This window comes from Pezoporus flaviventris, unplaced genomic scaffold, assembly GCF_033815535.1.
Source record: "Pezoporus flaviventris isolate CSIRO_AGI_PZ_B2104156 unplaced genomic scaffold, CSIRO_AGI_Pfla_v1 ptg000029l, whole genome shotgun sequence".
Classification (NCBI taxonomy): Eukaryota; Metazoa; Chordata; class Aves; order Psittaciformes; family Psittacidae; genus Pezoporus; species Pezoporus flaviventris.
The window spans coordinates 13,638,931-13,666,062 of NW_026892577.1; the positions used below are offsets into that span (position 1 = coordinate 13,638,931).

The 27,132-nt window shown below is 35.2% G+C and overlaps 1 protein-coding gene and 1 long non-coding RNA gene across 16 annotated transcripts in view; one reads left to right on the forward strand and one right to left on the reverse strand.

Moving 5' to 3' along the window:
- LOC133272236 (uncharacterized) overlaps nucleotides 1-27,132 on the reverse strand; it is a 346,583-nt gene that overhangs the window by 207,512 nt on the left and 111,939 nt on the right. The gene's annotated exons all lie outside the window — the stretch shown is intronic.
- The window catches only part of EXOC6 (exocyst complex component 6), a 92,845-nt gene that overhangs the window by 10,584 nt on the left and 55,129 nt on the right, over nucleotides 1-27,132 (forward strand). For all 15 annotated transcript variants that reach the window (XR_009744370.1, XM_061459099.1, XM_061459097.1 and 12 more), the window contains exons 2-12: nucleotides 8,876-9,047; nucleotides 10,336-10,383; nucleotides 10,501-10,591; nucleotides 11,549-11,594; nucleotides 19,890-20,094; nucleotides 21,267-21,422; nucleotides 22,099-22,167; nucleotides 23,841-23,924; nucleotides 24,014-24,060; nucleotides 24,432-24,552; nucleotides 26,464-26,535. Coding sequence is in view for 14 of the 15 variants with exons in the window: in XM_061459099.1 (XP_061315083.1) it covers nucleotides 8,876-9,047; nucleotides 10,336-10,383; nucleotides 10,501-10,591; nucleotides 11,549-11,594; nucleotides 19,890-20,094; nucleotides 21,267-21,422; nucleotides 22,099-22,167; nucleotides 23,841-23,924; nucleotides 24,014-24,060; nucleotides 24,432-24,552; nucleotides 26,464-26,535 (1,111 nt within the window). In the remaining variant the exon portion in view is untranslated. The remainder of the gene's footprint in view (nucleotides 1-8,875; nucleotides 9,048-10,335; nucleotides 10,384-10,500; nucleotides 10,592-11,548; nucleotides 11,595-19,889; nucleotides 20,095-21,266; nucleotides 21,423-22,098; nucleotides 22,168-23,840; nucleotides 23,925-24,013; nucleotides 24,061-24,431; nucleotides 24,553-26,463; nucleotides 26,536-27,132) is intronic.

Genomic DNA, 27,132 nt, shown 5'->3' on the forward strand with positions numbered 1-27,132 from the left:
GTAACAAAGTAGCCAATGTGTGATACCTCCCCTTGAAATGTGGACTTTCTATGTTCTGCCGGAGTGTCCCCTTTCCCTAAGGCATGAACAGAGTTTCTGCTGCTTAGTCTGTTTATCAACCAGGTAAAGGACTGGAGAAAGGTAACAAAGAGTAGTGGAAGTCAGTTGCTTCAACACTGTTATTTGCTTCCCAACAGAGAAACACTGTTAGTTTCAGTTGGGCTTTTAAGTTAAAATTAGACTTTTTTTTTTTTTTTTAAAGTCATCTTTCATTTTTTTTAGTGATCCTGGGAGATGTGCATATGCAAAGAATGTATAGAACAGGCTGTTAATTTGCATGAAGGCATGATGATTTTCTGTGTATTGTCTATGTGAGCTCATAGAGTTAACAAAAATTAATAATAAAAAAATATTGTAAAATATATGCTCTGGTTACATGTTTGCAGAGAAGTGTGACACATCAAAGAATTACCTGGTTTGATCTGTACTGAATGGAATATATTCTCAATCCTGTTGGTTTCAAAACTTTAATTATTGGATATTTAATTTTATCTTGAACTTCTTGATTTCTAAAATTACATATATTTACATCTGTGTAGTGTTGGTATTCAAAGCCTATTGAAGTAAGACCTAGATATTTGTGGCATTAAATATTCTGTTCTATTTCATGTCTTGTGAAGGCTCTACTGAAATGTTTGGTACATATTTATCTGGAAGAGTATGTCTAAAGTGCCCCAGACAAAGAAGACAGGTTATGTATAAGTTGTAAAAGATGGCTACTTACTTCTGGGACATGGGGGTAATGGAAATCTGTTCAATTCTTTAAAAAGAACTCAGAAGCTCACAATTTCATAGATGAATCCATTGCTTCTAAAATGGAACAATTTATATTTCAGTCTGTGGAAATATAAAGGGAAGATAAGAATATTGCTATGTGGACTTCAGTTTCTTAACATATTTTATATGAAATAATATGGGTTCCAACTATGTCCACTGTATCCATTTAGGTATATGAAACAGCTGGCCAAACTTGAAAGTTTATTACATGGTGATAGCTAGTGCCACAGTGAGTGAAACTGGCGCTTCTTTGCTTTTTTATCTGCTATTACAACACAAAATTAGAAAAAAAAAAAAGTACTGCAGCACTTGTTTTTCAGTTTCTTGCTTCATACATCAGTAAGTCGCACAAAGGCTTGGCAGGAAGAGGCATCTCCTTGGTCAGCAGTGTAAAAACAGGAAGGAGGAAGTCTATTGCAAATCTGGGTTTACTGATTATCAGTTCATGTTTCGCTGCAGAGGATGTCCATTAACAGCCATCAGCGTGATCCATTGCTTATCCAGCATGAACAATGACTGCTGTAGTGCTGCTGCTACAGAATATGGACCCTGCTTATAGGAAGTAATGTTAACTAACAAACTGTACTCGGCCCTTTCCTGCGCATAGAAACAGGATACTATTAGTGAGAACAATTCACAGAAATTGCACATCCAGGAAAACCAGGCAAGCAAAGCATAACAGCTAAATGAAGATTAATAAAATCTTTTCTCAGATTAGGCCTATGTTGAGTTCTGCATTGTTCTGGCAGGTAATGTGATCTTTTAAATACAGCAGTGAGGTGTAACTATGAAAAAGGATGGCAGAACTGGACCCTAGGTAGCGCCTGGCATAGAAAGGCTGTTTAGGTTTTAAGAAATGTGCTTATTACCATAACTCCAGTTGAATTGCAGGAAACACCTGGACAATATTTTATAAAGCCTTTTAGGGTGTATGCAGCAACCTATATGAAATTACTCCATGGAAAAATCCCTACAAAGTTTGGAGTTTGTGTAAACAGAAAATATCTTTGTATATTGTAGGGCAAAGGAAGTTTCTGCAGTATTTCCTGTGAAATTGCAGCTTAAATGGAGTTTGTGATACGGTATCATGGTTATAGTCACAATGACAGGTCTGTTTTATTGGGCAGAATCTTAATTTGCATGGTCAGTGTTGTTAGCTTGCATTGAGCCCACTGAAATTGTTATGCAAATTTGAATTGTAAACATTATTTTATTTCATAACTGTTTGGTGTGTTGTTTTTTTTTTTTATCAAATGAGAAATGGAGGGAGAGGACAAACATCTACTGGTCACTTCCTGCAATTTGTTTATGGGAGCTAATTGAGAGCATCTCTAGCCTCAGTACAAAATTGGTTTTGATAGCAAGATATTAATTCTAAAAACATGATTTTCCACAAGTAGTTTCTTCATTTGAGAATTGATTTGTTTATATGTGCTTTGTTTTAAGTATTACTTTGAAAAATGGAATAAAAATTGTATGTCCAAGCTGGTGGTTTTTTGTTGTTTTTTTTTTTTTTTGGTGACTTGGATCAAAATTATCAGTTAAAAATTAACTTTTCCCTCACAATTCTAAATCTGAATCTCTACAAATAAATCTTTTTTCTCTTGCATCCTTTGTAGTTCATAAACTGCATGGTCAGGCATATCAAACTTCTTCCATAACAAACTTGTACAACTGTTGTGCCAGATACGTGCAATTCTCATCATCATCACGGCATTCATGGAGATGTAACTGATTTGCGCTTACTAAGTGGTTATCAGTAGTCTGAGAGGAATGTGTGTATACAGTTTTTAATTGCTTCATATGTCTTGTGTAATCAGGAAATGAAAGACTTTGTGGCAATATAGGCAGGGGTGGGGAACCTGCAATTCGCCTTAGAAATGGGACAAACCAGGATGGTTTGGGGGTGTGTGAAAATGGTGAAAGGTAACAACTCATTAGTGAGGAGCTGCTTAGTCCTGTAAAGAGATCAGTATTTTTCCTTTATTTTCAGATTTTTTTTTTGTATTTTTTAAATAGCTGACCTGTTTTAAAATCTTTGCTGCTGTAGAGCTTAGTATGAATTATTACTAAGAAGAGAGGTGTTCATTCTAAAAATTTACAGTAATGCTCCATAAGCTCAGAGATGTTTCTCCTGAATATGTATTGCAGTGAAAAATCAAACCATTGCCCATTTAAAAAAATGACCATACACTAAAAAAAAAAAAAGCCCAAAGCCTTCATCAACTAATAGCTTTTTTTTAGAACCCAGAAGGGCTTTGTTATATATTATTCTTTTTCTTTATCTAATAGACCATTTTAGTAATGTTTTTTAATTGACATTTATCACCAACTACCAATTCATGTTATCTTCTGAATCATTATTTTGTTATGAAAATATGCAGCTTTTATTTGTAATAAAATAAACTCTTCAAGTTAATTTTTGTCTGAAGCCTGAGTACCTAAGCAGTTCTGCTTACCATTCAAAATTGTAGCTACTGCCATAGATAAAAGGGACGAAATTTCTTTAGTTCTTAATCTGGTTAGTCTTGCAATTCCCCCCCCCCCCTTTTTTTTTTTTTTGTGCAAAACTCCCACCAAGTACATTACAGTGGAAGTTATGTTCAGGTTTCTGATTATTCTGATTTTCTACTGGGGTATTTGCTGCACTCTCAAAATATTTTTAGGCACCTCTCCTTTTACACTTACTTGCACGCAGGCATTTAATGATACGTATGTATGGAGCTGTCATTACGGACTGGACCAGATGATTTGAGGAATATTGATTTCTTTTTTAATTATTATTAGTATTATTGGTTTTTGAAGGGTCGGGTGGAATTGATGGCAAGTTAGATTTTACCATTCTTGGCTGAATTTTAGCTCTCTGGAGATGAGCCTTTTTACTCTTAGCGGCTTGTATTTTTGTGTGTGGAATGGTGCCCTCTGGTGCTTCAGCAGATTTTTGCATGTGAACACGAGAATTGTCAGTCAAACCTATGAAATACGTATTTTTCATATTGTGTTTCAGTTTTGAAAATAAAAAAATTAAGGAGGTTCTTTATAGTATTAAAGTAAATTTGTTTTATTTTCTATTGGAAAATGGTTGCATATCTGAAAATTCTCTTTCATTTTTCATTGAGACCTGAATTGAGATCTGTTTATGCTTGTCTTTCTCCCTTCAGCCCAGGTGGAAGAAAAGATCAAGGTGAAAATATCCCTGTTGCAATAAAATTGAACCAGTGACTGAGATATCTTTCTCCTTTAGGTTAAGCTGTCTCTGACTATTTCGAATTAATTATTTTTCCTCTTTCAAGTGCTTTCTTCACTATCTTGTGTTTACCTAGGCTGATATTAATATGACTCATATTGTCCAGTTGTTGGGCTGAGTCAGAAAAAAAAAGTCTCTCTATATATACAGAGTCCTGGGAAATGTAGATAAGTAACCTTGCTACACATTACCTGAAAAATCCTTCGGCTCTGCTTGTGCTCTTCATGGGTGCCCTGCTTGCCACATCAATTAGGAACGGAAATAGTACCTGCCCTGTCACTAATATGCAGTGGTGATGTCTAACTAGTCACTCAAGTTAATGTTCTCTCATTCCAGATTGAAAATTAAAGTGGTATGTTATGTTTGGGTTTGTTTTGTTTGTTTGTTTTGTTGTTTGTTTTTTTTTTTTGATTGCCAAAACCAAATACAAACGTCTGTCTCCAACATCAGTGATCATCTCCTTTATTTTTTTCCAGTTTGAAGACTCATACTGAGAAAAAACTTGCTCTTAAAATTTTCATGGTATAAATCAACATCTAGTTGTCTATAGGTTCCTATATAGATAGATCACAGGTTGAAAGCAGTCTGTTCATGCCTTTCAGTTTGGCTCAGCTCAGGTTTGTGTTGTATTTCAGACCACCAGCGTCTACTTCAGGAGCCCATAAAGCTGAAGAGGATCCTTGGGGTTCTATATTCAGAAGTGTATGAGTGTAAACAGAAATTGAAAGAAGTAAATATTACACATGTAAAATTTCTCTTGATAGCCTAGGCATGTTTGCCTCTTTGTATGACACTTCCCACTGATGTATGTGAAGCAACTTAAAGTGAGACAGATTTTTGAGGGTAAATATATATATAAATGCATGTAATACTCATCTCCTGAAGAAATGCGTCTGGAAGGGTTATCACTTCCTCACTCTCTTCCCAACAGAATCCTCTGTGTGTGTGTTTGTGCATTGTAAGGTTTGTTATTTTTGTCTTGTAATTTAAAAGAATTAGATATAGGATGCCTTCAGGATATTGTGTCTCTCTCCAAGATACTACAGTATGATGATTTGTTTGCCTGATAGTTTAACACTGAAAAGTGCAGAATTGCTAGGAGCATTGCTTGCAGTGCCGTAATCTGTTGAAATGTACACCTTCAGATAATTGTTCAACACTAGCAATTTACTTTATTTAGTAAATAAATAAAATATTTAGTATAGGTAAACTTTGAAATATATGGGTGGAAAATAAGCTTCAGCATCAAAAATAAATCGTAGTCTACTATGTGTGGTGTTCTATAATAAGTAAATCAGGTATGCATCACCTCAGTTGTGTTTGCAATTTTGAGAAAAAGCCCAGTTTCTGTCCTTGGCCTGAGACGGCATGGCTCTCTTGAGTACACTTAAAGGCCAGTGCTTTAGGTCAGACTGCCTTCTGAAGCCTCTGAAATAGCATACCTTAAGGGCACAGCATCTTAAGGAAGTTGGTAAACTTGTTTAATTTATCATCTTACTTCTCATCTATATCAGAGTTGTCATACAAAGTGTGAATTTATTTTGCATAGTGTGATGGTTTATTTCTTTAAAAGTGAGCAGTTCTGTCTCAGGATTTTTTTCACTAGTGTGAAAATCACTTGTGTGAAATCGCTAGTGTGATTTGTTATTGCTCCCACAAGATGGAGCTGTCTACATATGAATGTTAAGGAGGTCTGTCAAAATACTGGTTTAGATCACAGATCACCATTTTATTAGTACATTCTCTGCAGAAAACAGTACAATGCAGAACATAAAATGGTAACTATTATCTTAATAAGGTGGGGTAATATTGTGGTTAAGGCAGCCTGTTGGGATGTACACAGTATTGATTTCTTCCCCCCAGTTTTAAACATTTATTCCCTGTATGATTTTGAATTTAATATTGTGAAAATACCCCTGATAGTTATCAGTCTGTATGGTTTTTATTATCATTAAACTGAAGTGTGAGTAGCTTTAATATTAAGAAAAAAATAAATATTGTGTTTTTTATAACAGTGAGTAATGTATTGCCTGTGCTACATAGTATGTGGGTCTGTAATTTCTGGCTATGTTGTCTGGAATTGTTTGATAACATTTTAAAGTGAAATCTCCTGATCACAAATTATTTCCTTCTGTCAGTATTTAACAGCATGTCTGCCAGTGTTGGCAGATCTGAAATCAATAAAAAGGTATAAAGACAATTATGCTGAACTGCAGCTACTGGATATCCTAAAATCATCAGTCAATGACTAAGTCCAAAAGGGCAATGCATTGCTACCACCAAAGAAAGTTTGGTCATACAAACTCAAGTGTGGAGTTCCTCTTGCACCATCTTTTTACATTCTTGTTCTCATTTGAGGTATATTTGGTCTACTGTGGTTTATTACTGTTTTTGCTTACGGTTATGTTACACAACTTACAGCAATAGATGGAAGTCTTCTATACTCTTAACTTTGTTATAGTGATACTTCTTTCTTACTTCCCTTTCAGAACATTGGAAGGAGAACTAAACATGAAGACTCCTTCTACCCTTAAATAAAAGGCTCAAGGAAGCAGTAATTTTTTTCTGGTTTTTACTTCAGTATTCAGTGCAGTATAGCTGGTAAGACCAGCCCATTCAGAGGAAGCTCATGCGTGCCTGATATCTGTGAATGCACTATCTGATGCCTCTGGTCCTCCTAATCCTTTTATTTCTTCTCAAGGAACTCTGGAGACAGGTGGATGGTGCTCTATGCTCACTCAGTGAGCTGACTATGTGTCCTGAACCCTTCTTTCCTCACAAGCCAGGTTGCTGTTTCTCCCTCCAGCCAGCACCATATTCTGGGTGCAGGTGTTTCCCACTGGCAGGTGTGGGACACTCATGGTCTTCCACCCCGGCCCTTTAAACTGCAGGAGGAGATACACATTTGTTCCTTCTAGCTTTCATTTCAAACTGCAGTGTTGAAAGGGGTGAGGGGTATTTTTCCCTTTGTGAACCACTTCATGGGTCAACAATCTTGTATTCTTCCCCTGTAGCAATTTGGAGGAAAGAGACTGCCTTTCAGTACCATAGCCTTATTTTCTTATCATAAGCAAAGTGGGGATAATCTAGGAATATTGTATTGAATATATTTTTACCTGAGAAAAGTATCTATAGCAAGCAGGCTATGAGGAATTGGCCTTCTTCCTTTGGCATGTATGACAGCTTATTACCTTTCTCATTTCTCTTAACTTCAGTTGCTTCTTTGAGTATATTGTTGAAGGTCTAAAGGAACTCAAGAAGGATGAAGAGTCTAGTTACAAGACTCTTTTTCAATCTTTTCCTAATGCTTTTCTTTTTGAAAGATCAAGTTCTTGTCAGACACTCAGCTATAGGTTTGTTGAATGGGTTATGATGACCCCAGGTCATAGCAGAACCCAGATGTCTGGTTAGAAAAGAGGATCTTGAAGAATATGGGAACTCATGCTTCTTGAAAAAGACTGGGAGGGAAGTACTTTCTCTCTACGAAGAGTTTTGGAGGCTTTGACTTAACTGTTGCCTGGGTCTTGAACTTAAGACTACTTGTACAAGCAACACTGAGATCACTGGGACTTCAGCTTTTTAGCCTTTCAGTTTTTCCCCTTATCAAGTTTTTTTTTGTTTGTTTGTTCTTTTTTGTTTTTTTTTTTTAATAAGCAGCTTCTATTTATGATTTCTGGGGAAAAGCTTGTAATTATGAAAGGAAATTAGAGACTAAAAAAAGTAAATTTTTTGATGTCCTGATTCTTTTGAATGCTTGCGGTTTGCAGTATAAACATGTTTGTGCATATATTACTATATCATCCTTATATTGCCTTTCTCAATCTATCCAAAAAGCTGCTTCAAAAATTACCTTAGTTGTTGTTGCTCTATCAAGTTATTAATCAAATTTTGGAACTGCTTGTGCCTTACCTTTCTTGAAAGATTTTATACCTTTGTTTTCCAGTACAGTTCTCTGTGATACCACTTTTCTTGCTTTCTTTACTAAAGTCTAAAGCTTTTAAGTGCTCCCTGTCTCCTTTGCTCACTCTCATTCTTGAGCATTTTTCCACACAACTTTCTATTTCTGATGCAGCTCAATAAGCTACATTGGTAATTTCCCCAGATGTCCTGTTTCTTGCATGAGGTTTGTAAGTGTACTATTCAAACAATTAGTAAAATAAACCAAAACATCTGATTTTAGCCATTCCTGAAAGTTAGATCCACTGAGGTAGCAGCCTTAGGCATGTGTGTGTTGTGGTTTTGCTCTGGGAGATGTTGAACATGGGCAGCTGGAGGCAGGGAGCAGCAGGGATTGCCTTCTGCCAGGAGCCCGGTTGCTGCTGCCATGCTCTGGTCATTCTGGCTGGAAGCATCCAACCCTGATTTAGTTGGGTAACTCTGGTGTTAGGAATACCAGAAAAGCAAATTTGTATGTTTGCACTTCTTTATATTTAGCAAAGAGTGGAATTTGATGGAAAAGCGATCCATGTTATTTGAGGTGGTTGGAGAAACTGATTCTTTTGTACACGTATTTGAGCATTAGGGCATAAATAACAGACCAGTGAGGCTCAGGTCATGCATGATGTAACTGGTTAAGCACCTGGATTAATGCCATAAGGGTTCAGTTCTCATTTTTGTGTTATCTCTTTTAATGCTGATTTTGGTGGAGTGGATCACGAACGATGCCACACTAACATCCAGTTTGTGTGCTTTTACTTTCTTTTTAAGAGAGAGATTTCAATAAAGATCCTTGCATGTTAGGTTTAACTGGGAGGGAAAGTAAACATTGATTTTCTTATTTGTATTTAACAGATCTGTATATGATGACCAACCAAATGCACATCAGAGGTTTATGGAAAAACTTGATGCCTGCATACGTAACCATGACAGGGAGATAGAAAAGATGTGCAATTTTCACCATCAGGGCTTTGTGGATGCCATTACAGAACTTCTTAAAGTTAGGGCTGATGCAGAAAAATTAAAGGTAAGAAACTAGTTATTCAGAGTTTCATATATTATTGTCTTTGAAAGAAGAAACTTGACTCTTCTACTGAAGATTAAGAATTTAGTGATTATCACATACACTCTTATGTTTGCAATAATTTTTTAAAGGTGGTATGTTTAGGATTTGTGATTAGAGCTATGTTGCCTGATCTACTAACTTTACAAAGCTGAATATTCTATTAGGTCTAATTCTGATATCTTATGTATATATATATATACATTTTCAGAAAATGTTACTAGAATTATTTTGCCCTTTTTAAAGGCTTTCTCAGAAGAAAAAGAACAACAAATGGTAAAACTGATATTTCTTACATAGGTATTTTTCTAATCCTGCATTTAGATGTCAGACCTTAGAAACATTTAAAATCTTGATTAGAAAAATAAAAATGCTGCAATTATGCATGAAGATTATATTTTCTTTACTTTGTAATGAGTAGAAGAGTAAGTGAAGTTAGTAGTTTTCATTAGAAATGAGAACTAAGATTTACTACCAAATCAGAATGCAAAATAGTGAATTATGAGATCCGTCCCTTTTAGCTCTCTTTACACATTTGAGAGCAAAATATGCACACCAGACAGAATGAGCATAGTTCATCAGAGGTTATGATTAGAAGAGCATTATATAAAGGATATTCAGATAACAAGAGACCAAATACAGCGTCAATGAGGTCATTGAGCATCTTTGTTCAGAAATTAATGAGATTTTTAATAAACTAGAATGTGCTTCCTTATTATGATGACCTAATGAGTCACTTACTATGTGGGAAAATCTGAGGTTGAGCTTCGCCTGCACCTGCAGCATTAAAATGTTGCTGTGGTTTGGAGATTTCCACGTTTGATGTTAATCAACCACCCAGTGTTTGCATTCAGCAAAGTATGAATGTTTAATTACCATAAAATGCAATCACCATTTCTTACAGACAATGAATGGCCCATAGAGCTCATTGAGGTTATCAAAAAGGGACCAGTGGTCAATTGGGTCAATGATTTGAATTGTTTGACAGACCTACAGAAACAAGGAAAGTTCAAAAATCCCAAGTAAATTTGAGAAGTTTGCCACAGAATCTGTTAGAAAGAACTGTCATAAGTAATTGAAGTTAAGAAAAGCCCTTTGCGATCAAAAGTTCAAGTTCAAGCTGTAGAGTTAATTTGAATTTGCATTTCTTTGTTCTAAATTTCTCATGAAGCATGATCTGATTACAAGGGTGAGCAGTCACATCAGGGCAATATATGCATATTTGTCTAACAAAGGTGAAATTATTTTTAAGGTCCAAGTTACTGATACCAACCGAAAGCTTCAGGATGCTGGGAAAGAGGTGAGAAAATGGTGCTTCCTATATGGGCATTGTGAATATTTGTAGCAAGTTAAATTTATTTGCATAATTTAATTCTTTTTTTTTTTTTTTTTTTTTTTTTTACTTTTAATCTCTAAGGTGATAGCCCAAACAGAGGAGATCATCCGATGTAGAGTTCAGCAAAGGAATATTACAACAGTTGTGGAAAAACTGCAGTTGTGTCTTCCAGGTGAATGACCCTTAGTTAAATATTGAATAAATTTACAACAATCAAAATGGAAAATAATTTTATTTTTTAAGTTATCAATCACTTTTAAGTTTGTTAAACTGGAACATCCAGTTTAACAAAAAACTGAATGGGTTTTAAAAAGATGTCAGCGTGCAGGTCCCATGTATTTTTACAATATTTGACATAGAGCAATTATGACACTTTGTGAAAAGAGAGGTATAGTCTATATATATAGTCAGACATATATGCAGTGAGACAGATATAAATGATGCAAACAGTGTAGCCACATACAGCTTTAAATGAAGTAATATTTTTAAGCATTATAAACTATAAATTTGCTGCTTAAGAGGGTGTTTTTTACTGTTTGAATTCTAGGGAAGATACTAATGATTCTACTTCAACTTCTAGCTTTGTGTCATTACAACAGTTCAGGAGTTTTTATACAGAACATAAGGGCTCTAAATGATGTTTTAGAGAGGTAATATTTTATGCCTGCATACAGCTCTATAAGGATTTTATCCTGTTTGTAATATTGGCATAGAACAGATTGGAGATTTTTTTCTTTGTAAAGCCTTGTTGACTTGTTATGAGTACAGTAGGTGGTACTGTTGCCATTTAATGAAGACAGGGCATAGACTGATAATGCAGCTAAGGTTATGGTATGTAGTAAGTAAATTAATATACTTGGTGTATATAGTGTCTACTGTTTTGTTTAATCTTATATCTTTTTCACTAAAGAGCTGCTAAGAATTCAGTTCTTTTGGCTTTCTTAGCTGCATTCTACACTTTTTTTTTTTTACTAGTTTAATTGCATTTATGTTACAGTAGGAATTAAATAAGGTAAATTTAGGATAGCCTTTTCTATGGTTCATTTTGTCCTTTACTGTATATATTTTTCTCTTTTATTAACTAAAGCCACAGTAAGATACATGGGTTAATCTGCTTGTTTTTATGCAGTGCTGGAAATGTACAGCAAACTAAAAGAACAGATGAATGTAAAAAGGTGAGTGAACTTAGTTCTATGAGTAAAATGTGACATTTGTAAGTGAACTGATCGAATATTTACTTTTTTACATTAGTGTTTGCTGTTCTAAGTCCTGTAGCTTGGTTTGTGTAGTCTTCTTTTCATAATACCTTGTCTGTGTTTCAAGAATGTCACTACAAGTGAACAAATGCTATATTAAATATAAAGACTTCTAGGAACTTAGTGATTGCTGTGAAAAATAATGTTTACTTAAGTAAGCATCACATGCAGTGAAATTATGGTTATAAAATTTGAAGTGTATTATTTTTTAATACTTAAAACAGTTTAAGAAGCAAGAATAGTAAAATCTTTAAGGATTAAAGATCTTTCAGAGTGTATTAAAACCTGATTATCATGATGTCTTTAAATCAAATTCATAATCCAAGAAAAAAGGACATTCCTCTCCATATACCTTTCTTTAGACCTATCAAGTAGTTCTATGCTAATGTGCATGGGGCTATGAGAATAAACTGCAGAAAATGTATTGCTGTTTGGGGTTTTTTGCCTCTGTGACAAATTGACTTCTTGAGAAATAATTACAACTGTAATTAAAAATAAATTTCTAGAATAATGGTTTCTAACTGGTATGTGACTAGTTGATCTTTCCTCTGTTGTATCTTTACTTCTTGAAGAGCCACTCAGTGCTGCTGTAACCCAAGTATCTCCAGTTCTGTCTCCGTAGCAGCCTGGTTGCCCCTACCCCCTGTAGCTTCCGTCCTGTCCTGCTGGGGCTGCTGCTGCCTCGCACCTCATGCACACCCACCCTGGGAATACCACTGCTGCTATTTTCTTCATCCTGATTTCTACAGCATCATTGCCATGTTTATCCCTGCCTGCTTTTTGTACAGTCTCAGTCACACCGGTTGCTCTGTGTCTTCCTTTGCTGAATTTATGACCATTGTTGTTGCCTCTTTGTGAACCTGGCACTACTGCAGTGAGCTCCTGCTAAGAAGTCTGTCTGGACCTAACTGCTTCCATTTGGAGCTAGCTGTGCCTAGTCATGTGTTTACAGGGCTACAGTGTAATCTAGATTTACTTTTGGACTGTTTGTCTGGATTTCTGTTGTCTGGATAGGCAACACCTCCTGCATACTGCTGGACATCTGAAAATTCTCAGCGATGGCCACTGTGTATGAGTAAATTGGTTCTAAAGCCTGCATGTAGACCTGTCCAAAATGCATCTAATCAACTGTACACATCGTATCAATCAGCACTGCAGCCAATCTGATATATCTTTGACAGTGGTATATGTGCTATGTTGGACGAAGCCTTGGTTGAGATGGTTTAGCGTGAGGTGTCCCTGCCCATAGGTGATCTTAAGGTCCTTTCCAACCCTAATTATTCTATGATTCTATGATTCTGAAGAAATGTGGGAGCTTTAAGAATAACCTAATAGCTATGGCACTATACTGCCTTTTATTACAATAAAAACTTGTTAGATGTAAACCGGTGTGATAGATCTTACCAGCTTGACTATTACACGCTGTTTCCTCTGAAAACACTGGTTTGTTGCAGTGCTCTCGGAGCAGCTCAGCAGAAATATGTAAACAGCCCAGTGCCGTTGCTACTAATGGTCAGAGAACAGGCTGCAGGGTGTGCTGTCCGACTCGCTGCTTCTTTCTGCAGGGTGGTCTGTAGAGTGTGCTACGTTTAGCTTGTTAACAATATGGAAACACTGGGATCAGAGCCTGCATTCTGTTGTTCTCTCGCTCTGTCAGACAAGTACCATCCCAGTTTTAGAATTGCAAGGGAAGTTATAGTTCCTAATATTGTACTGGAAAGATCACTTAAGAGAGATAAAATTGCAGATGGCTTTTAGCATTCTGACTCCATGTTCACTGGTGGTTTTGTAGAGTCCACTGATGGTTGATGTGCTTTCTGAGAAATTTTTAATCTAAATGTAAATTTCTATTATTTAAGAGATTCACGTCTGATAATTTTCCTGTGGTAGGAGTTACCAGGCAGGAAGTCTTAAAAGTCAAAGGATGATATACTGAGTTGAGGGGTTTGGACATGTCATTGTCATACCATAAAAAGATCTAAGGGAGAGGGGAGATGCCATAGCTTTGATGTACCATACCTTGAAATCACATGGAGAGCAGAAGGTTTAGACTCTGCTGCAGGCTACTGCTCCAGCTCATCTTTCATTAGCTACACTACAGTTACTACTTTCCTGTGACTTACAATTCCCTGTAGTACAGCCTAGAGGTGGCTATCCTGCGGAACTTGCAGGTAATTGAAATGGTAATTTCCTTGTGGCTTAGCAGGCAAGAAATCTAAAGAGTGAGTATATCCTGGCCTTTATCACTATGTGACTGAGCAATAGCAAGGACATCCATGCATCAGTGCAAAGACCTGATTGCTGATGTGTGCAGATACAAGGAATTTCAAACCTAACCTTTCGAAGTTTTGCTGTGAAGCTTTCCTGGAAGACTCAGAGGGAGGAGCATTCACAATCCCTATAGTAACAAAACCATAATGAATGTTTATTTTAGGCAAAAATATTTTTCCTCATAAACATTCACTGGGGTTTGTTAATGCAGCAAAGCTTTCATTGTCTTTTTAAAAAAGATCTCTTTTCTTTTGACTTTGTCTGCTTGCAGCCTTTTAGAACACATTTTCATTAATCTGTTGTCTTACGGTTTTGCTCTGTGAATAAAGCTGGAATTTCTAATGTTTAAAGGAAGGGAAGACAGAAGTGTGGATATTCTGTATTTGAGAGGGACAGTTGTTTTAAAATGAAGATTGGAATTCCATTTCCTTTTCGCTATGATGGACACCTTTTAAGATAATGCCGGATTTTGGCTCTGAAATACATACTGGTTTATGCAGATGGAATGAAGGTTTACTAAGGAGACCAGAAAGCCATCTATTGATAGCAACTTTTGGTCCCTACCAACATGGGCTACATTTGAACTGATGACCTGGAGGTGAAAGGCTCTGTATACTATTTATCTGTCTCCTGAGCCGTGGATAACAGAAGTTGACAAGAACTATAGTTGTGAGAGGAAGTAACTGCGGAAATCTGTTCTAAACAGACACAATTGGCTGGACAGAGTTATGGAAGGTTTAAAGTCTTAGCTGAGGAAGCATGAGGGAGGGGTGTGGTTTCTCTACTGCTCACCAAAACACCTACTGGGGGCTATGCATTTAGACTGGACTATTTCAGTCTTTAATTTTTGGTCGGAGATAAGGCTATCACACGTTTTATAGAGCTCTGTTACCATGGCCTGTGCATTGGAGAAAGTTCCCAGTTGCTTCAAGTGATTGTGGTCTAATTGGGAATTGTTAGAACCAATGTTTTTGCAAGTCTCTTCCACAATAAATATTACAAGAACACCCAAACCCACCATGCAATGAAAATAAAAAATCCACCTGCTAAGGTTGTTGCTGAATCTTCTTGAATCTACTCTGAGAAAGACTCAAGAAAGAGTATGGTGCTTCAGAGGGAGCTTTTTGTCCTGAAAGCCTTGAATTTGTTTTCTGACCTTACTGTAAAATTTCTTCTGAACTGTGGGAAAGACAGAGTTGATTAGTTATTTAGGTTACTAAGTCTCACTGAGACAGTCATGCAGCCTTTCTCTCCATGAACCTTCCAAGCATTCAAATAAACCTGAAAACATACAGGATGCAAATAGGAAAATCAGTGATTTTTATAATTTGGTTCCACCTGTGTCTGTATGGAATGATTTCAGAACAGATAAAACCAATGGTGTTTTGGTCTTCTGCATTGTTCTGGAACTATGTCAAAATGAAGCATCAGCTGTAAAACAATACTTCCCAAAGATACCATGACTCTGGCAAAAAACCACATCAAAACATATATTTGATACTGAACTGTCAGTTGCTTGATCTCTTGCCACACTCACAACCCCATTCATTCAGTAACTGCTGTTTTTAAAAATTCCACAAATCTTGTGTGTTTGTGTTTTTTTTTTTTTGTGGGTTTCTTTTTTGTTTTGGTTTTGGTTGTTTTGTGGTTTTTTTTTTTTTTCCACACAGCAACTCTTTAATCTGATTTTCAGAAATATTGAGCTTTTGACTCACTTCACAGAAGTTTCAGAGTTAATAGTGCCTTGTTCTAAGGTCGTGGTGCTTTTGGGTAGCTAATAAACTTGTTATGCTGGGGAAGTTTTAAAAATTACACTTAGAATTGTTAAAGCAACTAGATTTAAAAACAAAATAAATAAATAGTTCTTCCTGCAGTGAAAGATTTTTAACTGCATTTTCAGTATATCATCTTCACCATCTATGAATGTGAATTTCCTGCAGTATTATTGAAAAATTCCAATGAACTCCCTTAAATTTGTTTGGGGTACAGAGTTTTTCAGTATAAAATGGTTTTTATATTTACTCAACAGAAATGTAGTAAGCAGGAGTATACAGCATTTTCCTCTGAGGGAAGCACAAAAGTTGGAGAACACTACTATTTTTTCTCTGTAAATTAAGTTTGTTTCTTTAATTAAAATGAGGATTTTCATTTTATCATCTCTCCTCTTGTTTTTTTCAGCAGGACATTTTGGGACATGACTATATGTTTCTTTACTCAGAAGGCTTATGTACAAATATGTTATTCTCAGTAAAATTTACAGCCTTTTAGTTAATCTTGCTCCTGTCCTGTGTAGCTTCTCGACTGCTCTAGTTTAAATTGATGGGGCTTTTTAGTAAGTTATGGTATTTCTCTTAATTGCCTCCAAATAACACTCTACTGATAAAAAAACTTGAAAGTTCTCTCTGTCATTTAAAATATAACAATATTTCATGTGCACTAAAGTAGCAGTCACTTTCTTTTGCTTTTGGATTTTTTGTGTTGATGTTTCAAATTCTGATTCAGACCTAACTATTATTGGGACTTAGACATTTTGTAGAACGACAGCTCAATTTTAGGATAAGATGATTAAAGCACTAATATTAATTTCTGGGGTTTGTTGGTTTTGTTTGGGTGGTGTGGTATGTGTTTTTCTCCTTTTAATATTTTTATTTCCCCCTCCCCGCCTCCAGTCCTGCTTGCTAGTTTTTAAAGTTTCCACTGTTATAGTTTGGAGATGTTAGTAAAATCCATCTATCCATCTTACAGTTTTCTGGTTCTGATGACAAAATAGTTCAGTTCTGGATAGTCTTATCGTATGACCTCAACTGATGTTTCAAACTTGCGTCTTTAATTTCAAAGCCTACATTGTAAATTTTGCATTGAGGCATATATTCTTACCAGATGATTAACTCAGAAGAAGTGATAGAGGACTCCTATATTTCTGTGGAGAAATAACACTGAAAATATATTTTTAACTCATTTGTAGTCAAGTGGGCAAATTTCACCTATATAATTGATACTATATGATAGGAACTAATAATATTATTGTCAAAATCTTCAGCATTGAGTTAAATCTGTGGAATGTTTTAAAAGCATAATATACCAATACATAATTCCATTAAATGATATGCAAAACTTTTTAGTTTAAATCATGACCTGCAGATGACCTTCAAATTAATAAGACCTCAGTGCTTAATCAGAACAGATGTTAAAAGGGCAAGGTCCTGAGATCCATATATATATAATTAGTAAGGGACTCTAGAATGGATTTTAAATGGATTATGTTAATTCTGATCTTAGAGACAGCAGTCAAAAACCTTCCAGATGAACTAACAGTGTTCTGATAAGCTGATCCTTATAATTTAAATAAAACCCTTTTATACTATTTTGATGCTATTATTCTGGGTTTTATTCCCCAGAAGTCTCACCATGTGGCACTCCTGATCATTTACTATTTAAAAAAACAAAACCCACACAAATAAAACCTCCAGACCCCCTCTTATCTCCAACATTCCGGATGCCTTATGTATATTTTATATAAAGCAAGTATATAATAAACAAAAGCTCCTAATTTACACTTGAAAACTCTATTTGCAGTCTCCTGAAAGCAGTTGTGTTCTGGAATAAAAGAGATTTCCCTCCACCTCCACCCGCTTTCCCCCCCATCCTCCAGCTTTGAAATGTCTTTATTGAGAAAATTCAAAAGAATATGTTGATTTCAGAGTGGAACAAAAAGTCACAACTGTAGTATTAATAATTTATTAATTCTTGTGTAAGGAAGGGGAGCCAGCAACTTGAATTTTATTTCACTTCGAAAATATTTACTCACCATATCAACAAAGTAATATTCAGAAGCAGAACTGCAAAGGACACTTTTCCAGATTTTCTTGAACATTTGAAGGGACTTTGCTCATATTCAGCTTTTTCCTTTCAGAATAATTTGGTTATTTTCCAGTACTGATTGTGTAGGACTTTCAGGAAGAAAAAGGAACTAAAATTATACCATAAAAAGCTAAATAATGGGCTAAGGATATTACTCTGTATTTGTGAAAAGAAAGGCTTGAAACTATCAGAAAGTTAATTCAGTCTGATCTCAGGTTTTCTACTTCATTCAAGACAAGCTAGAAGACATCACTTCTCCTTATTCTGTTCTAATAAGCAAAACTAAATACATTTTTCCAAACGCCACCTGGGCTGAGTGGCTGGTAAGAATGCCACGTAAAGGAAAATTGTTGTCACATCCACAACTAACTGCTGTCCTATTCATGTTTTAACCTGTTTCCTGTACCTCTCTTTAAAATGTAGTTGACGGCATTCCTGTACCTCTCTTTAAAATGTTGTTGACAGCAAAGATTTGTTGATCATAGTATTTCTGTTTATTGCCTTCTTAGCTTAGCTGTCTTTCTCAGAATTGGCTCACTTTTATTTTGCTTCATCTTTTCAATAACGTAAAAAGTTTCTCAAGCATTATTCCTTAAGAGCCTGTGTGACATTTGAAAATGAAATAGAGAAAGATATTGGCTTCAAGAACAGGCATATAAGAGTTTGATTCAGCTCTGAACCATCTCCATGTGCTGTTCATCTCTCTATAAGAGGAAGCTTAGAAAACCAATTTCCCTCAGTCAAAATTTCTTTCTTTCAGTGTTTCTCTACATCAACTGAAAACATAAAAATTTTGGTTATATGCTACAGGCCTGAAGCTGGTAAATGGTTTTAGCAAGTAAGTCTTGGCCTCACAATCCCTGTAATCTGTGAGAGTACTGAAAGTGAAGACAGGTAAATAACTGTATTTGGTAGCTTTCTGATGTCAGAACTGAGTCTTTTTGTTTGTTTGTTTATTGCAGTTAAATTGCTTTTTACGCTTAGTTCTGAGTATTTAAACTCATTGTCCTTTGCATGAAATTTCACAACATAGTTATAGCTGTACAACATCTGTATAGTGTATGGACATGGGAGGTACCATTTCTTGGTGTTTTATTTTCCCCCCTGTCAGACCGTATCTTCCGTATTTCTGCTATATATAAGTCTGTAGGCTGACAGAACATGAAAGAATAAAGAAAATTATGGAGTCTTTGTTGTTTTGTTGTTTTTTCTTCTTAAAAAAAAAACAACCCAAAACCACAAACCTGTTTTTTTTTTTCAAAAGAAAAAAAACCTGTCCTTAACGCTTGTTCAGAGTAGTCATTTTCTTGGTAGGATATGCTGTATTTTGTCAGAAAAGTAAAGATTCGTGATTTACAGCAAAGTATGCACTGTTGGAAAAAATACTGTGTGAGCTAAGTGTATACATGTCTTTTCCAGCTAAGGATGGTGGAAAGAAGGTGGGTGTAGATGTGTGTTACATGTTCACATGTAATCTGCCTAAAGAAGGCACATACGTGCAGACACACTTTAGGAAATTTTTCTCATTGTTTGGTGCATGTACTGCAGTGTTGGGTGACTGGCAATTTGTGTTTCAGAAAAAAGAACTAATAAAATATCCAAATAAATTCAAGCTAGAAGGGGAGGAAATTGTTATGACTTCAGTGCCTCTATCTTGCAGGATGCTTCATGTGGTATTAGGACTCAAGGCCTGATTTGGTGGGACCATGAGCAACCTGGTCTAGTGGAAAGTGTCCCTGCCCATGGTACCAGGGTTGGAAATAGATCATCTTTAAGGTCCCTTCCAGCCCAAGCCGTTCTATGTTTCCATAATTCTGTGACTCTATTGATCAGAACAACTAATACCATAGGAACCTACTTAAAATTTTGACTTGACTGAGCCACTCTGACAGTTCAGTTTTTTTCCCAAATGAAAGCGTTCTATGAATCACTTATTTTTTTTTATTTTTCTAAGAACATACTGATTTCAATAGATGTATCTTGATCGCATGCCTGTTATTGGTATCCTATATTTGATAAATATTTTATTAAATTTTTTGTAAGAAGCTACATAATTTGATTTTGTAATCGATCTCTTTATAGATACTATTCCGCTTTAAAAACAATGGAACAGCTAGAAAATCTGTATCTTCCTAGAGTTAGCCAGTACCGGTTTTGCCAGATAATGATAGAAAATCTTCCAAAACTGCGTGAAGAAATAAAAGAAATATCAATGTCAGATCTAAAGGATTTCTTAGAGAGTATTCGAAAGCATTCTGACAGAATTGGGGAAACTGCCATGAAGCAGGTAAGATGATCTAACAGGATCACTTCAGTTCTATTATCTACTGAAAATATCAGTGTTGGTAGTCTTGGGTTAGCCCAAACATTTATCTAAGGATTATCATCATCATCACATACACCTTTGAGTAAAGATGAACTGTGAAATGCTTTACTAACATCTTGGATAACATCTTCTAGACATGAAGTTGTCAATTCTAGCATTCCCTAGCTGACACAGGAAGCAGCGATGTGACGCCTCAGTATCATCAAACTTTCTTTCCAAATTTGTATCTGTGTCCTAGACAAGAAGTAGTTTCCTCCCTGGAAAAGGAAGGAGAAATGCTGTATATCTCAAGTTACAAAAAATAGTGAAATACTTCAAGTAGTCAACTCCTAGACTCAGCAGCTACTACACCAAAACAAAGAGCAGCCTGTCTGGCCAGCTGGCAAAGATGAGAAAGACTAAAAGAAGTGTTGAGATAACTACCTAGTTCTTTCTAAAGTACCACTAATGCAGAGGACTGAGGTGAGAGCCAGGAGGATACTGGGACAGCTGGAGCCCTTGCCTGTTCCATCACAAAATAATCTGACACTGGGTGAGCTTTAAAGAAGTTAATGCTTTTTAAATGTATTTGGAGAGCAAGTGAAGTTTTTTTGTTTTTTTTTTTTTTGGTAGATTGCAGGTTAGGTTGCCACTTTATCATCTGAGGTTCTTGTAAAGAGAAGTATTGATTATTATAAATGAAACTTGATTGCAAGATTATACTATGCTATCTTGCATTTGTTTCAGTAATAGGACAGCATAGTGCGTTTGGCTTCTGCAGCTGGCTGTTCACTAAGGCTTAACAGAAGACAACAAACAAATAGCTGAAAAATCATGATAACTACTTCATTGAAATATTGTTTCTCTGCACTTTAGGATCAGGAAAATTACAGATTACTTTTTTATTTTTTCTACTGTTAAAATTGTATTTTGGGGATTAGGGAAAAATTATGCAGAAATATGGTATTGGACTCATTTATCATTCCAAAATGATTAAAGACAAAATAATTGGTGTAGGCTAAGGACACGCATATGTCTTGCAGTTATATTGATGTGTGTTCAGTAGCACTACCTGTTTTTCATGTCATAGCATATACTCATCAGTGATAAAATTTGCATTACATCCCTCTTTATTGGTACTACTCTTAAAACAGGCTCAGCAGCAGAAAACCTTTAATACCTCTCTTCAGAAGCAGAATAATGTAAATTATGGTCGGAATATGCATTTAGGTAGAAGCAGAATTCTGGAATCCAAGAATGAAATTACATTGAAGCGAACGTTTGAAGAAGATGATGAACACGAAGAAGAGGTAACTTTATACTGAATCATTATGTCTCATTTGAAGTGAATTTTGTAGGCTTATTGAACAGAATTTGCAGTGTGCTGCCTGTAGATGGTCACCATTAGTCAGGAAGAGCCAGAGGACACCTTCAAGTGGCACCAGTCTAGATTAGCATTTTAAGGGGAAAAAATACTGCCAAAATATTAGTTGTATTAATGCTAGCTTTAGCATTATGTCTGGGGATATTAGACTGGATAGAATTTATATTATTAGGGAGTTGAGTTATAATTTACATTACACATTACCTGCCCACTGTAAATGGTATGTGGCCCATTGAATTATTCTGCTGTTGCTAAAGCCAGCATTCCTATGTTGAAGACTTCAGCTTGTGTTAGATCTCTTTCAGCTACCAAATATTTAGTATTCATAAATTGAATAACACAGTGAATATTTAGACCTTTACATCTGGTACTTTGAAAACAGTGAAAAGATTCCAGTCTTATAACACAAATAAAATCTAGTACTGTAGTACAAAAGGGAGGGGAGAGTCAAGCAATTAATTTGCAAGCAATTAATTTTGTGATAGAACCTATCTATCTTGGGGTCCTTATTAATTGGACAAGTTCTGTTGGTAATGTATCACATTTTGAGATTGTATGCTTTTTATGCTTTATTTACTTTTATTTTTCCTTTACTTCTTTAGGTGTTAACTGCCCAAGATCTTGTAGACTTTTCTCCAGTCTATAGGTGTTTGCACATCTACTCTGTTTTGGTATGTATTAAGGTGACCTCAAAAAGATATTTTACTTTTTGAAGTTGTTCACTTCCGTATTTTTAAATTGTAATAGTTTGCAAGCAAGCATATTGCTTCTAGTAGTAGTAATTCTGGGTGAACCAGCTGAGATGGGTAAAGTATGGATACTCAGGGCATGACTGCATGTTTTATTTTGTATGCCTAATAAGGGACACACAAGATGTTAATTACTCAGTTGTTCTTAAACGTATACGTAAAATATGCATGTCTGCCCGAATAGTGCTATTACTGCTTTTGCAGTTCCCCCAAGTGTTCCATGTTACCCAAATGTTTGGGGGGATGTGATCAATATTACAAAATGTGGGAATATTCAGTCTAAATCTTTTGGAAATTGGAATAGTAGAGCAAAACAGCAAGCAAAAACTGGAGATTGTGACAGGTTGTGTCATATTTTACATCTCCATTTTTGGTGTGGATTTGAGATCAAATACACTTTTTCACTTATGTCAGGACTGAGTAGAGATCTGGCATTAGAATTAGAATTTAGTAATAGCTTTACACATCTGAAAACTGCATTGACTATTTAGGCTGGAGGTGGATGGTTAGTATGTTTGATCAGTATATGTTAGTAGCACACTGTGTAAAGTTGTGCTGCAACTGAAAGTGTTCTAGTAAATTTGCATATCAGTTTCAAGTGGGTTTTTTTTTTGGTTTTAAGCAAAGACTCTTTTTCACTTTTAGATTTTGTTAGGTTAGCAGTATTTCTAAATACGATGAAATCGTCATTATAAACTTAAAAACTTTCCTCTTTATATCTTATAAAGGAGTTAGGTAAGTAACAATCTTTGTAATAATTTGATTTGAAGATTTTTTTTATAAGTCCAAGTAATGGAATTCTAAATACCACTGGCCTAATAATAGGCTCATGAAGTTAAAATAAACCTTTCAAAAAATGCTAAGCTGCTTTATTCTGCTTGCATACAAATTACATTGCATTCGTAGGTAGATGAGTCAATGAAATCAACTGATTTCAAATGAACAGATGGTTTCTATTGAATGGTCATCTTAATGAGATGAGTAGGATGTTACATGAATTCCTCACAATGTAATCATTAGGCAGAGAGGGTATTGTATTTTAAGGACCATGATAGGAGAAAAATCCAAATCCACACTTATTATGTTTATCAATTCCAAAGAGAATAAGAAAATATTAAATCTCATGTGTTTTTTTCCTCAGGCAAAACTAATGCGGGCAGTGTTCAGACATATCATATATTCATAAAAATGTTTTGGTGACTTAACTTTACAATACAACTTTACATTTAGTTTCTTCAATAATGCAGAGAAACATTTTAGGAGGCAGTGGTTTTCAGTTACAGAGTAACAGGTAATATGCCTTTAATATAAAGACATAAATATTGTTTAAAATCCATAATACTGTTTGACAAAATGTAGCCACATGAGCAAAATTCTCATTTACAGTACATCCTGTAGGCTACTTTAAAAAATAAAAAGGTGATTTCTGCATATTTCATGCACACAAAACTTCACTGATGTCAGCTGGAGGTCCTGTGTGTGGAATAAATGCAAAATATGTGGCTTAGTTTAAGAGAATTCTACCCTTAATTTAAGAAGTGCCTTTTTCATACTGAAACAATGTTCTTGTTTTAACTACTTTTGTCTTCATTTAGGGTGATGGAGAAATATTTGAAAATTACTACAGAAAGCAAAGGAGAAAACAAGCAAGATTAGTTCTGCAACCGCAGTCAAGCATGGTAACCAATACTTTTGGTTTTGCATTGACTTGGGTTGTAGCTGATTATGGTATTTTTATTCCTCAACTTGTTTTCTTTTTCACTGCAAGCATGAAACAGTAGAAGGCTATAGAAGATACTTCAGCCAAATTGTAGGGTAAGTTTTCTAAATGAAGATTTATTTCAGTTTTACTTAATTCACCCCTGTTCTCCTGTGGTCCAAAAACTTTCTTCTGCAAGATTCAATTTCTGCACAGATCGTGTGGGTGGTTGTTGCTGGGACTGAATGGGGAAGAGCACCCAGATCCTGAGAGTATAATGCCCCACAAGGACACTCCAGCAGTCTGGGCTCCAGCTGACATGAAATAAACTTTCCACGTTTTGACTTCATGCTGGGCAAAGCAGAACACCAGACCTATCAAAGTGTAACTGCTCAAATGGGGAAGGATTTGACTACGTGTGTGAAAGAGCAGAATTTGCTCTAATATTAGAAAGCAACTTAATAATTTAAGCATTATTTTGGTTTAGTTTCTTTGTAGTAGAAGACCACATTTTACATGTAACCCAAGGATTGGTAACAAGAACATATACTGATGAACTCTGGAACATGGCCCTTTCCAAGATCATTGCTGTTCTTAGAACACATTCAGTAAGTGAGAAGTTTTATCAGTGTTGCAGTTTAAATCCTCTTCAGAGTTCTGTATATTTAAAGCTGGAATAGTAACAAAGTGAAAAATTATACCCCTCTCATGTCTTCTTTTCCTTGTGATTAAAAATTGCTCAGATTTGGGAGGGAGCCTGCCAAGCTTTTGTTTTTCCCAACAGTATCAGGCTGTGATCCGCAGCCATGGGTTATTTGCATAATCCTTCACTGATTTACAACTCACTGGGTCTTCCAAACCTTCTCTTAGTCCAGCAGTTTAGAATATGCGGAGTTAATCTGCTGTTATTATTGCAATCCGTCCTCATTAGTCTCAACTGACCTCTTCATTAGATCAGATTGAATAGTTCAGCACTGAAAGCACCACCAGGAAATAGTTCCTAATTATCATTTCAAATGCAGTGTTTCCAAAATAAACTTCACCAGCAAAAAAACCCCTTGGAGCTATCTCCTCAATGCTATAGTAGTAATATGTTTATGTTGAAATAAAGATATTAGAAAAAATCTCTATCAACTGAGTATTTCAGTGCATTCAAAGTGTCTCCTAAAGTTACGTTTATGCCTTAGTTCCAATGATGCTGAATAGCTGCATGCTGTTTCTTATTCCTCTGTGAAAACTGATGTATACCATTGTCACTCTGACTGATAGTAAATTGCTTCAGAGTTTACTATTGGTATAATTTTTACTATCAGAAAAGTAGAAGAGTTTTATCTTTCCCTTTTTAATATTTGCTAGTAGCAGTTCATTTATGGAGGGTTATTTTCATTTTTATTACAGTTGATCTTTGATTCGAGGAATATTTTACATTTCATATATACTGAGGAAAAATGGGGACAAAGTTCACATAATTTTATCATAGGACCTTTACTGATCAGTGGTACACAAGATGTTTTCATAGTTTTTAATTCATTTGAGGGGATATAGTCAGCATTTTTTTAAGCTAAATATTTTTCAAGTTAATTGTCTATGTATGGATTTATACAGTGAAGTAAGAATATGGTAATTTAAGGAGTAAAAGTAATGTAATCTCTAAAGAATTCTTCAAAATCTTCTCATGTAGTTGATCACTAATTCTTCTCAAAATGTATAACTCTCATCAAAATTAGTTCTGTCATAATCTCATCCTAACATAATCCTAGTGCAGACTAAGTTTTAGGTAATTGTATGTTGTCTTATGGGGTATTATAAACAGAACCCTTACTTTAATAAAGTATTCTAAAAGCAAAAATTAAAGAAAGGTGGATAGACTCCAACCAATACTGTATTCTTATGCTGCTTTAGATTATTCTAATACAAAAGTTTTTTCATTATCCAGTATTGCAAATAGCGAAGCTAAGGTGAAATCCTGAGTTGTATGGGTCTACACCTCTGAAAATCAAATATAAGTTATTTAGTAAATTACTTAGTCTTGACTTTTCACCATCAAATTTGTAATTTGAACTTATTTAGAAGCTTCTAGTGTTTTACCCATACAGCTGGGAGACTGTCTGAGGTGGCACAGTTAGCACTAGCTAGATCCAGGCTCAGTGTTCAAAAGTGTTTCCTGTGGAAAACTCTTGATGTTGACTTAGCAAAGCATTTTGATGTATGCTTTCATTCCACTAAAATAGATGTAATTTGCTGGTTTTGAATCTCAGTACAACATACTGATATTTATTAAATCTCGTATTTTAGTTTACATTTTCTGAGCTTTTATAGTACTGATAGTTCATACAGAAATCTAACGACTACTTTTATGCAGCTAGCCTAAATGAAGATAAGTGAGTCTAAGTTGGTTTTTACTGAGCCAGTTGGTCAGGTAAAGAGATAAGAGTTTAACTTTCTGTGCTAATATTCTTTGAAAACATATGTCCCTTACTTTAAATCCTTTTAACTAAACCAGAATTTCTCAATTTCAGTCCTACTGCAGTGATCCTGACCTTGTTCTGGAACTGAAGAATCTCATTGTAGTATTTGCTGATACTTTGCAGGTACATACTATAGTAGTAATTTAACAAAAATTCTTAGAATTAGATTCTTTCTTTCTTACCTTTAGGTAAGCGCAATGCTTTGGCTTTTCCTGAATCATATATATGAATCAAGAAGAAAAGTATGCAATAGCATTTTAAAAATATATGTATTACTTGCTGTGATAATACTGAAAAGGAGGAACTGAGTTAATGTATACATTCTGGGCTATCCAGCTAGCATCCAGTTATTCATAACGGTGCACAATTAATGTTAGCTTTATAATCTGCCTACATTTTGTCTTTTATAAATGCTTTACTTTTGATCTTAAGCAAGAATAACATTCCAGTTACCATTAACTCTTTAACCAAAAGAGAAAATTAACAACATTGGCAAGTATTCTTACAATGTTTAACAGACTGACAAAAAAGATTGGTTATGTGCATAAATAGTAAGTTAAAATGTTGAAGAGAAATAGGACAAATTTTTTCTTGAAAACTGAAAGCAAAGTATTAGGTAAAAATTTAATATATAATCTTCTAATTATACTGTTGTGTTTGAAGCACTGTAATTGCTTTATAGAACTGACAAGATTGAATGAGAAGTCTCGTCTTCATCTC